The 13,864-nt window shown below is 44.9% G+C and overlaps 1 protein-coding gene across 3 annotated transcripts in view; it reads right to left on the bottom strand.

The window, feature by feature from the left end:
* Msra (methionine sulfoxide reductase A) overlaps positions 1-13,864 on the bottom strand; it is a 252,745-nt gene that overhangs the window by 80,761 nt on the left and 158,120 nt on the right. For all 3 annotated transcript variants that reach the window (XM_042699865.1, XM_042699867.1, XM_042699866.1), the window contains exon 4: positions 10,808-10,912. In XM_042699865.1, the coding sequence (XP_042555799.1) occupies positions 10,808-10,912 (105 nt within the window). The remainder of the gene's footprint in view (positions 1-10,807; positions 10,913-13,864) is intronic.

The raw sequence follows: 13,864 nt of genomic DNA, 5'->3' as shown, positions 1-13,864 counted from the left end.
CTTTTTAGCTATATATACAGGCTGTTTGTCTCACTTCTGACTGTGAGCTGGTCTGAAGACACTCTTCTATGCTGTCTCCCTCCTCAGTGTTGCAATATTAAATCCCCCCCCAAAAGAAAACTTCTCTTCAGTGGTCTTTCCTTGTTTCCCTTTGATTGTTATCATTAGTGAAGCCAAAGTAGCTGTAACTGGAAAGGAAAACAAAGAGGCAACTGCAGCAGAGCAGGTAGCAGCAGTAGTAACGGCGGCAAAAGCTACAAGAGGGTAGCTGAAGGGCTTCAGAGTGCAGTCAGGGGGGAAACGATGGGGGCGGGCAGGATCAAGGAAGACAAGTGCTGTGAAGAGCTGAAGATGACAGCCGGGGGTCCTGTTTGATGGAAAGTTCCAGAGGGCTGCAAACCTAAGGGCCAACAGTCTCCAGATACTTTGGACCTGAAAGCTATCCCCTATCCAATATGCACCATAGGGGGAGGGCCCTAGGGTAGTAATCCTTGTAGCTATCAAGGGCCAAGGTCTAGGTCTGAGAGTGTAACAACTGTCCTGTCTGTGGGGCTGAGGGTCCCAGCACCAGAGGCCTACGTGAGACCTACAAACGCTAGAAGGCACGCTTATCACTGCTGGATGCCCTCTGCTGCCCCCACCTCTTCTAAGATGACAAAGCTGCAAGGGCTAAGGACTCTGGTAGTTAAAGCACAGGGCACTAAGCTTCCAACTTAGGTTGCCTACAACCTTAAGTCTGGCTCTTCTGTAAGCCTCTGGGATTGCCAGTCCCTTTCTTAGGCCTTGGACCCGCAAGGGCCCAGGATTTCCAGCAGTAGAAGAGTTTCTCTCCTCTTCCTTGCGATTCCAGTCCACACAGATGATCGGTAACAACACTGGTAACAACACTGTCGGATATACGTCATAAGCCAGACCTGGTCACAGAACCATATCCCCAGAATTCCCTCCTTCCCACCATGCACCAGGCCAAAGCCTAAGCCCACATTTCTTGTTCAGCTTCTTCTCTGTCCAAATTTCCTCATTCTTGTACAGTTTTTGGTTTGTCTGGGTTCCCCACCCCCCTCCGCCCTGGGAGTACTTCCTAAATAAGTCATGGGCCTTAAGCCCTAGGGAAGCTAATGTAAAACCCCAAACTCTTCCATCAGCTTTGATCTCCTTTGGGAACAATAGCATACGTGGACAGCTCTCACGGTCTGTGTCAGCATGGTCCCCTGCCTGCTGTGGAAAATAGTGTCCATGAGGAACGATGCCACAGGGCCCGGAGGCCTCCAACAGGGAGCGAGCCCCCATGCTCACAGGTCCGAGACACTTCTGATGACCGCCCACGTGGTTCCCACACACCTGGCCTTTATCACAGGTGTTTGAAACAAGCATCGATATGAATATGGAACAATCTCACTTTGCCTGACTGAAAAATTAATTCTGTCAATTTTAACTGACAGCTCATTTTAAATTTAAAATACTGCATTCATTTCATAAAAAGTAAGTAGGGGAGGGAGGGAAGGAACTGGAGAGAAAGAAGGTCAGTCATCCATCTAGCTCACAATCCTAGACCCTTACTATGTGTCAGGCACGGAGTATTATGCTATCTATCCAATTCTGCAAGTAATTAATAATTTGTACAGATTTATTCCTGGTAAATAAATAAATCCTGCAGTCCTTTGGCTGAATTTCATAAAAGTTTACTTCTTGATCATTCAAAGTTTGGTCTCTGAACTTTTTAGAGACCTAGGCTGATGGAAACTTACAGAGCTCCAAAGTGTCAGTTTGCTTTTATTGGCCCTTAGATTCACAGCTTTGAGTCCCGCTAGGAAGTTTTGTTTTATGAGTTGGATCTGGAAGGAGCAGATGTCATTTCTGCCTCATTCTGGACATTTCTGCCTCTTTCGCTTGGCCAGTAGCTAGGAAAGATAGGTACTGTCCAGTTGCTACAATTTGCATCTTACTTGGCTTACTGTATGAACGAGGATACACATTCCATACCATGAAAGCAAGAAACTATAATGATGCTATTCTCCTTTCTCAAGATATCACTACCGAGTTTGATTCTTGCAGTAGGCCAATGTGGTTAATTACATGGGCTAATATTGAAATGCTAAAATATGCTTGATTTAAATTGGAACCAATTCCCTATGATGTATTATCTTTTTATGTGTTACTAAATTGTTTGCTGTTTGTTTAGGAATGTTGTATATATTTTTGTAAGATAGCTCTATGATTTTTTTCTTTTCTTTTTCTTGGGGGTCTGGTCGTGAGTGGGGCCTGGGCGCTGTCCCTCAGCTCTTCAGCTCAAGGCCAGCACTCTATCACTTGAGCCACAGCACCACTTCCGGCTTTTTTCTTTTTGCTTATGTGGTGCTGAGGAATCAAACCCAGGGCCTCATACGTGCAAGGCAAGCATTCTCCCACTGAGCCACCTTCCCAGCCCAGCTCTATGATTTTCTATATATCTTCAAGATTGGATATAAAGAGTCTTAAGATGGACTGTATTTCTCTTTTATCTCTAGAAAATGTGGTAGGATACTGAAATTAGTATTTCTTCAATATTAGTAGAGCTCACTAAGTTCTCTGAATTTTGTAGTTTCCTTATGATAAACTTTTCAAATACGGATTTGATTTCTTAAGTGATCACAATTTTGGTAAGCTATATTTTTAAGGAATTATCTAACTTTTCAAATTTACTGACTTAAAGTCCCTTAAAAATTCCTCCTTGTATCTGTCAATTCTCCAACACATGTAGCGATATTCCAATTTTTATTCCTGATAATGGGTATTGTGACTTATTTTTTTAATTACCAACTTATTAAAGTTTTGTAAACATTTCGAAACAAACCCGTTGACTTTTCAATTTCTGCTCATGATTCTTTCTTTTCCACTGCTTGTGCTACTCTGTTGTTGACTTTCAGCTCTTGATATGGAGACCACCTCTGGCCTTCCTCTATGTCCACAGATGAATTTAAGCTTTGTGTTTTCCTCCAAAAACCACTTGACCTGTTCTTTAAGAATTTTGATGTGTGGTATTTCAGTGATCTTTTGAGTCAAAATATTTTTTCACTTCCTTCATGATTTATCCTTAAATAAACTGGGATACTTAGAAATTTGAAATTTTTATAATCTGTTGGGTGACCAGGTATCTTTTTGCTACTGATTTCTAGGATAAGTACACAATGCTGAGACACAGAACACATATGATTTCTTTGAAATATATTAAGCCTTTTCTAAACTACTGTACATTTTATGCACAGTTGAGAAGACAGGCCACACCAAGTAGGATATATAGTTATATATCTATATCTATACCTGATTCTGTATCTGTGTCCATATCCGTATCCATATCTGTATCTGTATCTATATCTATAATTGAATCTGTATCTGTATCCATATCCATATCAGTATTTATATCTGTATCTGTATCTATATCTATCTCCATTAGGTCAGGAGCTCTATCCTTGGTCAAATCTTCTATTCCTTCAGTAAAGCTCATAAAACTCTAATTATCCATATTCCCTCAGAAAACAGGGGTTTCCAGTTCTCTTCACGCCTGCTCAGTTCCCATGTTCCCTTCCATTTAACCAACTAATTCCTCATAATTTCTTCAGCTCTGATGTGATGATTTCAATGTGTTTTAAATATTTTACCAACATTTTGAGTTGCTTTCAGCAGCAAGCTAGCCCGTATGACCCAGACTACCATTCCTAGAGTCTAGAAATTCTAGTTCTCATGGGATCATCTCTGATTTTAATTTACGACTATTTTATGTGAAGTATAGTAATTCTTCTGACTTCCTTTTTTTATTGCTGAGGTGCAAATGTTTCCAATTCCAAATGACCTGACCACGAGGGTCTGAATGATGTGAAATTATTCCTGGCTGAAGCTTTTCAAAAGCCTGATTATCTCAACGTCTTCAGCCTTGCAAATCCTGCCCAGGATTTATAAGGTTGTAATGGATGCCATAGGAGTTCATGGCTTTTGAATAATGTGCTACTGTTTCCAGTTATGGTGGGCCATGCCTTCTGCTCTCCGAAAGCACTCTTAATGATGTGGAGCCATGCATGAGCCATGTAAGGAAAAGAATGCAAGCCTGGGAACTGAGCCCTGGGGATCAAGGCCAGCTCCTCCACGGAATGTGCCAACTGGCTTGTGCCACATCATTTTACCTCTCTAGGTCAGTTTGTTTAGCCAAAAAATGGATCTATCTAGATTTTATGGGTGACTTTAAGGATCACATGGCATTGAACATATGTAAGCCTAAAGACCATGCCCGGCTCCCAAATAACATCTATTAAGTCCTCTGCTCAGCTGGGAGCCACACAACCTGTTTAACACCAGAAAAACAAAGGGAAACTGTTAGATACAAATTCTATTGTGTTCTGAGAGAGAGAGAAAGAGAGAGAGAGTGAGCCAGAGAGAGAGAGAGAGAGAGAGAGAAAGAGAAGGGGGGAAGACTGAGATTTGTAAGTGTAATAGCAGATACTGTGAACATGTATGATATTCTATGCAAGGAAAAGTGTGACTGAAAGAATAACTAATAAAGAAAAAGACAGTTAAATTCTTTGTTTCAATCTTTCTCTGTTTCTGAAGTTCTTAAAAGAATGAAATCCCCTGCAGAATCTATAATGCTGGGTTTGGGCCATTTTTGCATTTGATATGTGTGCAGCTGTTCCACTGCTATATGCACGCACATCTGCTCATTAGCAATACAATATCATTCCCACTGTCTAATTATTTGCAGATGATAGATTCCTTGTACACAGTCTAAAAAAAGGGATAGTCCTTCGAAACTGACTTATTTTAACAAACCAACTTGAAAGGGTCAGCACAATGAAGTTCAGATATTAATCTGGCAAGTTCAAATATATGAACACCAGCACTTAATTGCCCACTGGATAGGAAACAGAAGGAACATGGGATTCTTCTCCCCACAATTACTGTTTCCCAGTAGACAGCATGGGCCGATGCTGCCCCACCATGCACCTGATAAAGGCTGAGGGGTGAGGTAGATGGATGGAGGCTGAGTGTACCCATCCCACCTGGATTCCTGGGAACACGGTGCTAGAGCAATGCTTATGAGTGAGTGAGCGGGGCGTAAAGCTCAAGGGCCTAGACTAAGGAAAGTCCTGGGGGCTTTTCCAGCTCCTAAACACAGACCAAGGAGCCCTGCATGCTGTCCCCCATGTTTAGTTCTCAGTCCGTACTGAGGACCAAGGTGGTGGCCAGGGAATATGGTCCTGGGGTTCCATGAAGGCTAACGAAGCCCTATGGGAAAGCCAGACTGAGTAACCTGCGGCAGCTGGGAAGCTCAGGGTTAGAGTGTGGGACTCGCTCACTGGGAACGAGGGTATGGACACAGGACAGGAAGCCACCAGGGGTCACCAGAGCACGAGCTGGAGGACACAAGTGAGAAAACGTAGAGGCACGTTGGGAACCCACCAGGGAGGAGCTGGCGAGTGGCTCTTTCTTCTGCAGGAAGTGAGCATGACAGCGCATCCCATGCGCGGGCGCCATGTCCTTGGGTTTGACCAGCATGGGTGGAAATACCAAAAGCCCCGCTTCTGTGGGGGAAATGCCAAAAGCCCCGCTTCTGTGGGGGACATGTACCATCTTTTCTTCTCGTCACTATTCCCTAAACAATGCAGTGCGGCAGCTACGTCCACAGTGCTTACATTTCATCAGGAATCATAAGTAATCCAAGGTGATTTTAAATATGTGGTTATGCACATCCTGTATCATTTCACAAAGGGGTCTTGAAAATATAACGTCACTTCCTAAAAGGAAGTTGAATGCCTGCAGATTTGGTATTCCCTGGCATCCGGGACCCAATTCACCCGGCTTTGGAGGGACGATGTCCCGTGCCAGGTGCTTATGCTGTGTCTGGAACTGGGCTCTCCACAACACCCCACGCTGCTTCCTACTTCCTGTCCCTCACAGCAGGGCAGGAGCGCCAGGCGGATGCAGACGCTAGCTCCATGAGGACATATGTGGTGAGAAGCCCATCCCCAGAGGAGGAGGCAGAGAACAAGCAAGTAAATAGGCCCATACTTTTGCGTGTGGTATGTGCTGGGAAGGATGGACCGTCAGTGACAGAGAGCCACAAAGGGGCGAGGGCAGGAGTCCTGTGTGGATTCGGGGGGCGGGGGAGGGAGGGGTTCAGGAGGAGCTCTGAGAAACCTAAACAAGAAGTAGCAGTCCTGCTGAGAGCAGTGGGCAGACTGAGCAGCAAGTCTAGACTCTAAGGCAAGAAACAAAGGAAGGCTACAACAACTGAAATACAGACAGCAAGGGGAGGGCGAGGCCCAGGGCCCGAGCCAAGGCATGTGAGAGCGGCGGCCACACGTGGATCCCAGGCCGCACTACCATTGTAAAGAACCTGCAGGTCACGCCCCAGCAGCTTGGAGATGTCCAAGCACTAAGGCTTTTAAGCAGCAAAGGGACAAATGCTGAGCTCTGTCTTGTGTCTTGTGCCGGCCACGGTAGGCAATGGGCGGGGAGGCCGTTGGGGCCTGTCAGGAGGCTGTGGGAGCTCCCGGTGTCTGCGACCCGGGGCAGCCGTGGGTGGCCCCTCAGCTCATTCGGGGCTGGCTTGACTCAAAGCCACAGCGTCTCCGGCCCCAGCACAGGTCTCTTCGCAGTTGGGATTAGAGACGTGTTAATGAGGACAATGTCTTAATTAAGGTTTTCAGATGGGTGGCTGCAGTTTATTGTCAGGTTCTAGTTGAGGGCTGTGCTAGTTAGAACATAGATTAGGTGAGTTATTGTAGAAAGCCCTAAAACGAACATGACAGTATTTTAAACATGACTGCTGCATAGAAGCTCTGGCTGGGATGGTGCCTTGGTCCCCTTTGGTCTAAGATGGTGTCCCACCGCATCCACAGAGCCACTCGGGGGAGGGGAGGGGGAGGAAGAAGAAGCCATCCTTCCTAGAAGCACACAGAAGAACCTAGAACATGCAACCCATCACTTCCACAAGCACCCCAACCCACAACACACAGCATTCTTAGCTGTAAGGTATATGGAGATATAGGTCGTTATTATGACTTATCCAGCTACAATTCCAAAGCATTCAAATGGGGAAATGGTTATTAGGCTAGAAGTGTTGGCCAGAAGCCTGGGGGACAGGCCATGGCTCCCAAAGGCATGCAGCTCTCCAGCCAGAGAGCGGGGAGCCAGTCCCACTGTGAGCTGGCATGGGCTTCAGGCCACAGGCTAGACTTCCTGTATAGACATTTGCATTTGCCATGGCATCGGGGCTGTGGTCTGTGATCAGTGAAACAGGCTTCAACTTAAATTAAACTGATTGTTGCACTGAACTCAAACTCAGGGCCTTGCACTCTTCTCAGCTTTTTTGCCCAGAGCTAGAGTGCTCCACATCCCACTTTCCATCTTTTTGAAGGTCATTTAGAGATAAAAGCCTCTTAAATTTTTTCCGCCCATGTGAGCTCCCAACCTCAATCCTCAGATCTTAGCCTCCTGAGAAGCTGGAATTATAGGTGTGAGCCACCAGTAACCTGAATATATTTACATCTAAGAAGATACTAAGGACACAGCTACCACAAGTAGGAAGGCATCAGCATGTTTATCTTGATCAAGAAGCCTGCTCCCTTCCAGTACTGGGGAAAGACAACAGACTTGAGCTTCAGGTGTGGGGTGCAAACACCAAGCAAGTCTGTGCGTGTCTTTGGACCTCATTACTTCCCTTCTGTTATATGAGGACAGAGGAGTCTGTAAGGTTACAGTGAAGATTATGTGAAATTAGAAAGTATCCATCAGTAAGGCTGGTCCATAGCCATGCTTCATGGATGTCACCACTCCCGGCCTAGGATGGCAGAAAATAAAACGGATTGTAGGTGAGAAGTCAGATTTGTGGGTGGAAGTCGGCACAAAGCTGAAGTCTCTGCCTTAAATGCCATGGCTGAACTGTGTCATCCATGCCCGGAACGTGCTGGCAGGAAGGGTACGGATGAGGTGTGGGGAGCTGGGGTCTGACCTAGTTCTTCTGGTTCCTGTGTCAGCAGCGTCTCCCCCTCCCACCCCCCCACGCCCACTGCCACCTTCAGCAGAGACTCTCCAGGAGGAGAAAAGTCAAACTTCCGTACCCAGAGGGCACAGTGTTTTCCCACAGAAAGAAAGTCAGGGCAAGATGACGTTAAAAACAAACTTTCCTGGCACTTGGAACCAGATACCTTCCCAGCTGTACTATTTCATTAACTTCCTATGATAGACTATGAGGCAGACAGTATAGATATTATTCCTTTACACATGAGAAAGACAGAACTCGAGATTGAGTAAGTGCCTTGGCCAACATCTCAAAGTTAAGAAGGCTCCCCATGTGGGTCATAACACGAGCCTCCTCATTCTTGGGCTCCGCCATGTCACCGGGGGACAGCAGAAACAGGCCTGGGACCACCTGTGGCTGAACTGGGCTGCCCAGCAATCCTCAGAAGCCTGGGGGAACTGTATTTGTCCTATGAGTAAGGCAGAAAGTCCATACTAGACGTGTTGGCTTAAACAGTGGTAATTGAGTGTTATGGCAAAAGTGGAGGCTCTGTGGTACTTGGCAGATTAAGGTAAACGATGCTTTTATTTATAAGCCAGGTACCTGAGGGTACTGGGATTGCTGCCTCACCTGGAGTGAATAAGTAGAACCATCTCACGACCCATACTGCTATGGCAAGCCAGGTCCTTGGTCCCACCTAGATCCGAAAACTGCTACACTTTCCAATCTCTCTGATCAGCTCTGCTCCCTTCAAATATCAGGCAACTTCTGTGACTTTGTCCTGGCCTGGAGGCCAAACATCGTGAGAGCTTCTTTGTACCATGAAGCAGGGTAGAATGTGCATGGATTTCTCTTTTCTCCATAAAGATCTGCTTAAATTGAAAGGAGACTTTAAGTTCTTTGCAAGATCCTTGACATTAGCAAGAATCCCCACAACTGCAAATATCATTCTAGGATACTGCTTCTCCCTCAAAATGTAATAAAATTACTACTCAAAAATCCCTAATGGGTTTATCAATAAGGTACTAAAGTCTTCTCATATGCTAATTAAATGTTTCCCTAGCGTCATCTTTCTGGGCACGCGTTCACATCAAAGACCAAATCATCTCAGCGTCTACACCAGTCTTGTCCTTTTTCTAGCACAGACAGGAACATTCCTCAGGTGGTTTTCAAAATTACGTATTTGCATTTTGGGCAAGGAGCCTGAGCGGGCTCCTGCCTCACTGATCAGAGCTGCCCAAAGCCAACGTGCGGCTCTCTTCTGGAATGTCCGTTCTCTACCCAGGACAGCCAACTTGCCCTCCTCCCTCTGCTGCCGGCTGACCTCACAGCTTCCCTTCCCAGGGAAAGGTGACGCGAGGAGGCCAGATCCGCTCACAGCTCCCCAGCACTGTCTGCTGCAGCTCTGAGTTCTGACCTCAGAGAAATTACAAATCGCTACATGCTTTAGACCTGGAGGGTAGCTGGGAAGAAATTCGCTGATTTCAGAGTTCTTTTGGACTTGTGATTTTGCCTTTTGTGTTCTGATATTAGCACACACTGGTTTTGGTGTTTTCACGTTAACACTTTGGGTCTTCAGTTTTATATATGTCGATCTGTAGGTCCATTTGACCTCCACACATCGGAATTTGACTATCTCCTTGTGCATTAACCAAGACGCTGGACATCCTGCACATTCCAGACTGCTTGGCCATCCAGCAGTGCCTAGCAGAATGCCTTGGCGCAGATGTCCTCTACCAACCTCTCCCCTACCCCCTCCATCTCCTGACAGGTACATACTGCAAATGCTGGCCCAACACCGTTGTCATAACAACCCTGTTTTACCCCCTCCCTGGCCCAGGCATAGACCTGCCTGCATCCTAGACCTGTCTGCTGCTAACTCCAGCTGTTCTGACCTTTGTACTGAATGGTCCTCCAGATCTGCGATCTACCCACTTGTATTGATGGGCTCGTGTTAGGAATCCACCACAAGCACAACACACCTACTCATCAAGATACAGTGAACCCAGTGAAGCTATGACACAAGGACCTGGCACCACAGGGAAAAGAGTTCTCTCAGGTAGACTGAGGCTAAAGGAAGAGAGTTTGTGAAGAAGCCCATGGATGAAGGGCTTTTCAGTCCCTAAGCTTCGTCGTATCAGATCACCCTGGTGACAAAGCAGCGCTTGCAAGGCTGTTAGGATGGAATCTAGAAATAGCTTCATTATTGACTATTACAATATTTGTCAACATGAGATTTTTTTTTGCTTGTATATGCGTTTAAATAAGATTTCTGGCCATCATTGTTTATAGTCCAAATATACTAATATTTCCACATAGCAAATTCTAAAGAAGACAAATGAAATATTTAAATAACCTAAGTATTGTATAAATATCACCCGACACATAAAAAAAAACCCTCTGATAACGTGAAAAGATGAAAAAGGCTAAACTCGAGGAAATAAAGGAACTATAAATCAAAAAACTTTAGAGCTGCTGGAGAGACACTTTAATTTCATAGACAAAGACTGCATTAAGGAGGAATAATGCAATAATCAAAGGTGAGCGGAGCTCCATTGTCTGGCGTCTTTCTCTGTGGGAATTTTCCCACCCCTGGCAGCTGTAAGGGGGGGAGGGGCGCTGAACGTGGCTGTGCCTTTATTCCCTCACCCCTTTTCCTCCCCAGCCCCCCACTTCTCCGTCAATAAATGTCTGCAATCATATTCTTGAGCTCCTGTGTGATTTCAAGGTTCATCTCTTCCATACAGCTCAAACACTAATTATCCCAGCTGTAATTAGTAAGATAATTAAATACTGGCTCACTCATCACTCTACCTTGGGTCGGGTCGTGATTCTCCCAGAAGACCTTGAGCAGTTCCGCAAAGCTGATGTGTTCTGGCTGGTACACAACCCGCACGACTTCTGCATGGCCAGTTTTTTCTTGAAAGAAACAAAACGTACAAGCACCATTTACTGACAACATCGATTTATTGCAAATTATTTGTTCTGACAGAAAAAAAACACAACAACAACAGACAAAAACTGCAATTCTTCCCTCTGAAGGAAAAGCAGAGACATAATTGGACCTTAGCTAACAGGCTCAGCCTCGACTCCCGTGGCTGACTTTCTCCACAAACACATACAGTCATCCTCTCGCGAACCTCGTGGGATGACTTAGTCGTGCTCAGGTTTCTCTGACTGCATGAGAAACAAATTGATATTTTCTTTTTTCTACTCCTGCTCTTATAAAACCTCATAGACGCAGCCCGTGATCGCACTGGAGACTGGAAACTGCAGAGGAGACAGAGCCAATTTATTTCTTACCATTGCCCCATGCTATCCAGAGTAGACTCTGCTCCATTGCACAGCGACATGGTGCCAGAGACAGAAGCATGTTAGAACAGCCTCACCACCCATTTGTGTTAGATAAATCAACCAGCGCAGCGGTGGCATTTGCTGTGCAGGAAACACCAAGGCCAGGCTGAGTCCAACGCACAGTAGGGCGGGAAGTGTTTGCTGAGCCTAACTGCTCTCGGTGGTGAGGATGCTGTGCAGAAAATGTCTCTGCAGGAGCCCCTGTGAGGTGGTGCCCCTGTGAGGTCAGCCTCGGCTGACTGGGGAAGTGGGTATTTGTAGTTCTACTGGAAACTAGGGAATCCATGACCGTCCCTATTGTGCCATGTTGGAAGCTGGTAAGGAGCAGGCCCTTGGTGCTAACAGCATCTCTATATTTAAATTGGCTTTGTATCTCGTGTCAGTCATCTTGTCAGGTAGTAAAGAATTCAGTCTTGATCACAAGTTGGTTAGCCTTTCCTTTCTCTCTTGCGGGAGGATCTGTGAGATATCAGCTAGAAATATGGCCAGCCATGCTGGCTTTTAGGATGGGGGTGAACAGCCTTAGTATGGGGCTGTCCAGGGTGGAAGGGCAGCCATGTGACAAGATTTGCTGTGAGGCAGCCTGGAGACCGAGCTCGGCCCTGGGGAGAGTCACGCGGAGGTCTTGCCTGCATAATAAGTGGGTTTCCCAGCTAGGAAACACTCTGGTCACTGTCACGCATGGATGCCAGGAGGGTAACACATCTGACCTCACAGGACAGACGGACAGCAGCCCGGAGTTCCTCCCAGAAGGTGCCCCTGGCCTCCCTCACTGGTTGGGAGCTGTAGCCTTTCCTGTGGCCATCAACTACACATGCACCAGCTCACAGGGAGTTCCCGTGGTCCTTCCAGAAAACCAGAAAACACAAAGTGATTACAAAGAAATCCCTGGACCTGCACCTGACTTTGTAGGAGTGTTATCCTGTATGCTGGCCTCATTTTTGTTTTCACAACTGCCTAGTTCTATAGGCAATGAAAACAGAAATCCATTTTATAGACCAGAAGGCTATGATGCTAGTAAGTTAGATTTTCCTGTGGTCACATGGGCTTTGGGAGGAAAAATACTCTCTGATTTTTTTTGTCTGGGTTCTACTCTATATAGCAAAGAAAGAGCGAGTAAGGAGCCATCAAGAATTTGTGACTCCATGAAGGAAAGAAATCTACTATCTTCAGTCTTCTTTTAACATTTAAGGTCCTTTCTGGTTGTAGAAGCAATATTTTCAAGCAATATGACACTTAGAAATGTGGGAAGTGTGGGGGCAGTATACAGAGAAAAAGCAGATTCACCTATACTCCCCCTGCATGTATACACTGTAAATATGTGTAGGCATTTCTCCAGATGTATAACAGAGGCATAAATGCGTACCCACGCTTACATGCAATTATTCAGTCATAACTGGTACAGCATGCTTTTCCTGCTAAACAGTAAATGCTGTCTTATCACACCACTGAAATTTTTAGGGAATCTTACTTTAATAACTACATAACATTCCATCACATGGCTTTCCAATTACATATTCAATTATTCTCTGTCATTGGGCATTTTTGACTGTCTACTATCTTTATCCCTGGATATAAACATTTCCCCCACACTTCTGAGGCTGCCTCAAGACATAGTAGTACAAATGGAATTTCTACACCAACATTTATAAACATTTTTAAATTTCTTGATGCCTGCTGGCAAACTTATATATTCAGTAAAGTCAACTCAATTTTTTTTCTTTCCCATGACAGCTCTCTGCCACATTTTTTGTAATCTTTGGTAACTTATAGCTAGAGGGTAAGTTTAATTGTTTATTAGAATGATTTTAGTTATTAGGGAAGTAGAAGTAACTTTAGTGCTTATGTTGAACTTAATCTTTTATTTTTTCTAACTTTCATAATGTCTTTTGTACATTGAGTTATCAGTTGGTTATATTAGTGGTTTATTACTGATTGGTCAGTTAATTCAAATATCATAGTCATTTAAAGGAATGACAGTAGACAGATTAGGAAGAACCATCTTGGGATAAAACCCCATCAGATCCACTATAAATCTCATTTGGCTGTGTGAAATGTTTAAATGAGTGAGTTAATTGAAAAAGCATTCAGACTCTCTGAATGTTTTAAGGTAGTTTGGTGCTTGTGATTCATGCCTGTAATCCTAGCTACACAGAGGCTGAAACCCAGAGTATCAAGGTTCAAAGCCAGTCCAGGCTAAAATTTTTATTTCCAAAATCATGAGCGAAAAAGCAAAGCTGGGACTGCAAAGGTGGCTTAGTGGTAAAGTGCTTGCCTAGCATGCATGAGTCCCTGGGTTCAATTCCTCAATACCCCATAAACAAAAAATAAATTAACTAATTAAAAGAAAAAATAATAGTTTAAAAAAAAGCGAGGCTAAAAGCATGGCTCAGCTTCTGAGCTTGGCAGCTCAGTGAGCGTGAGGCCCTGAGTTCAAGCCCCGGTACTGGCACACATACCCAAAAAAATAACATACCATTTCTTATTAATTGTATTTTCTAACAGCAATCCTTAGAC

Source organism: Dipodomys spectabilis, unplaced genomic scaffold (assembly GCF_019054845.1).
Source record: "Dipodomys spectabilis isolate Male_0828 unplaced genomic scaffold, ASM1905484v1 ptg000263l, whole genome shotgun sequence".
Lineage (NCBI taxonomy): Eukaryota > Metazoa > Chordata > Mammalia > Rodentia > Heteromyidae > Dipodomys > Dipodomys spectabilis.
Note: the sequence above shows the minus strand (reverse complement) of the source record. Positions and strands in the feature narration are given on the sequence as shown.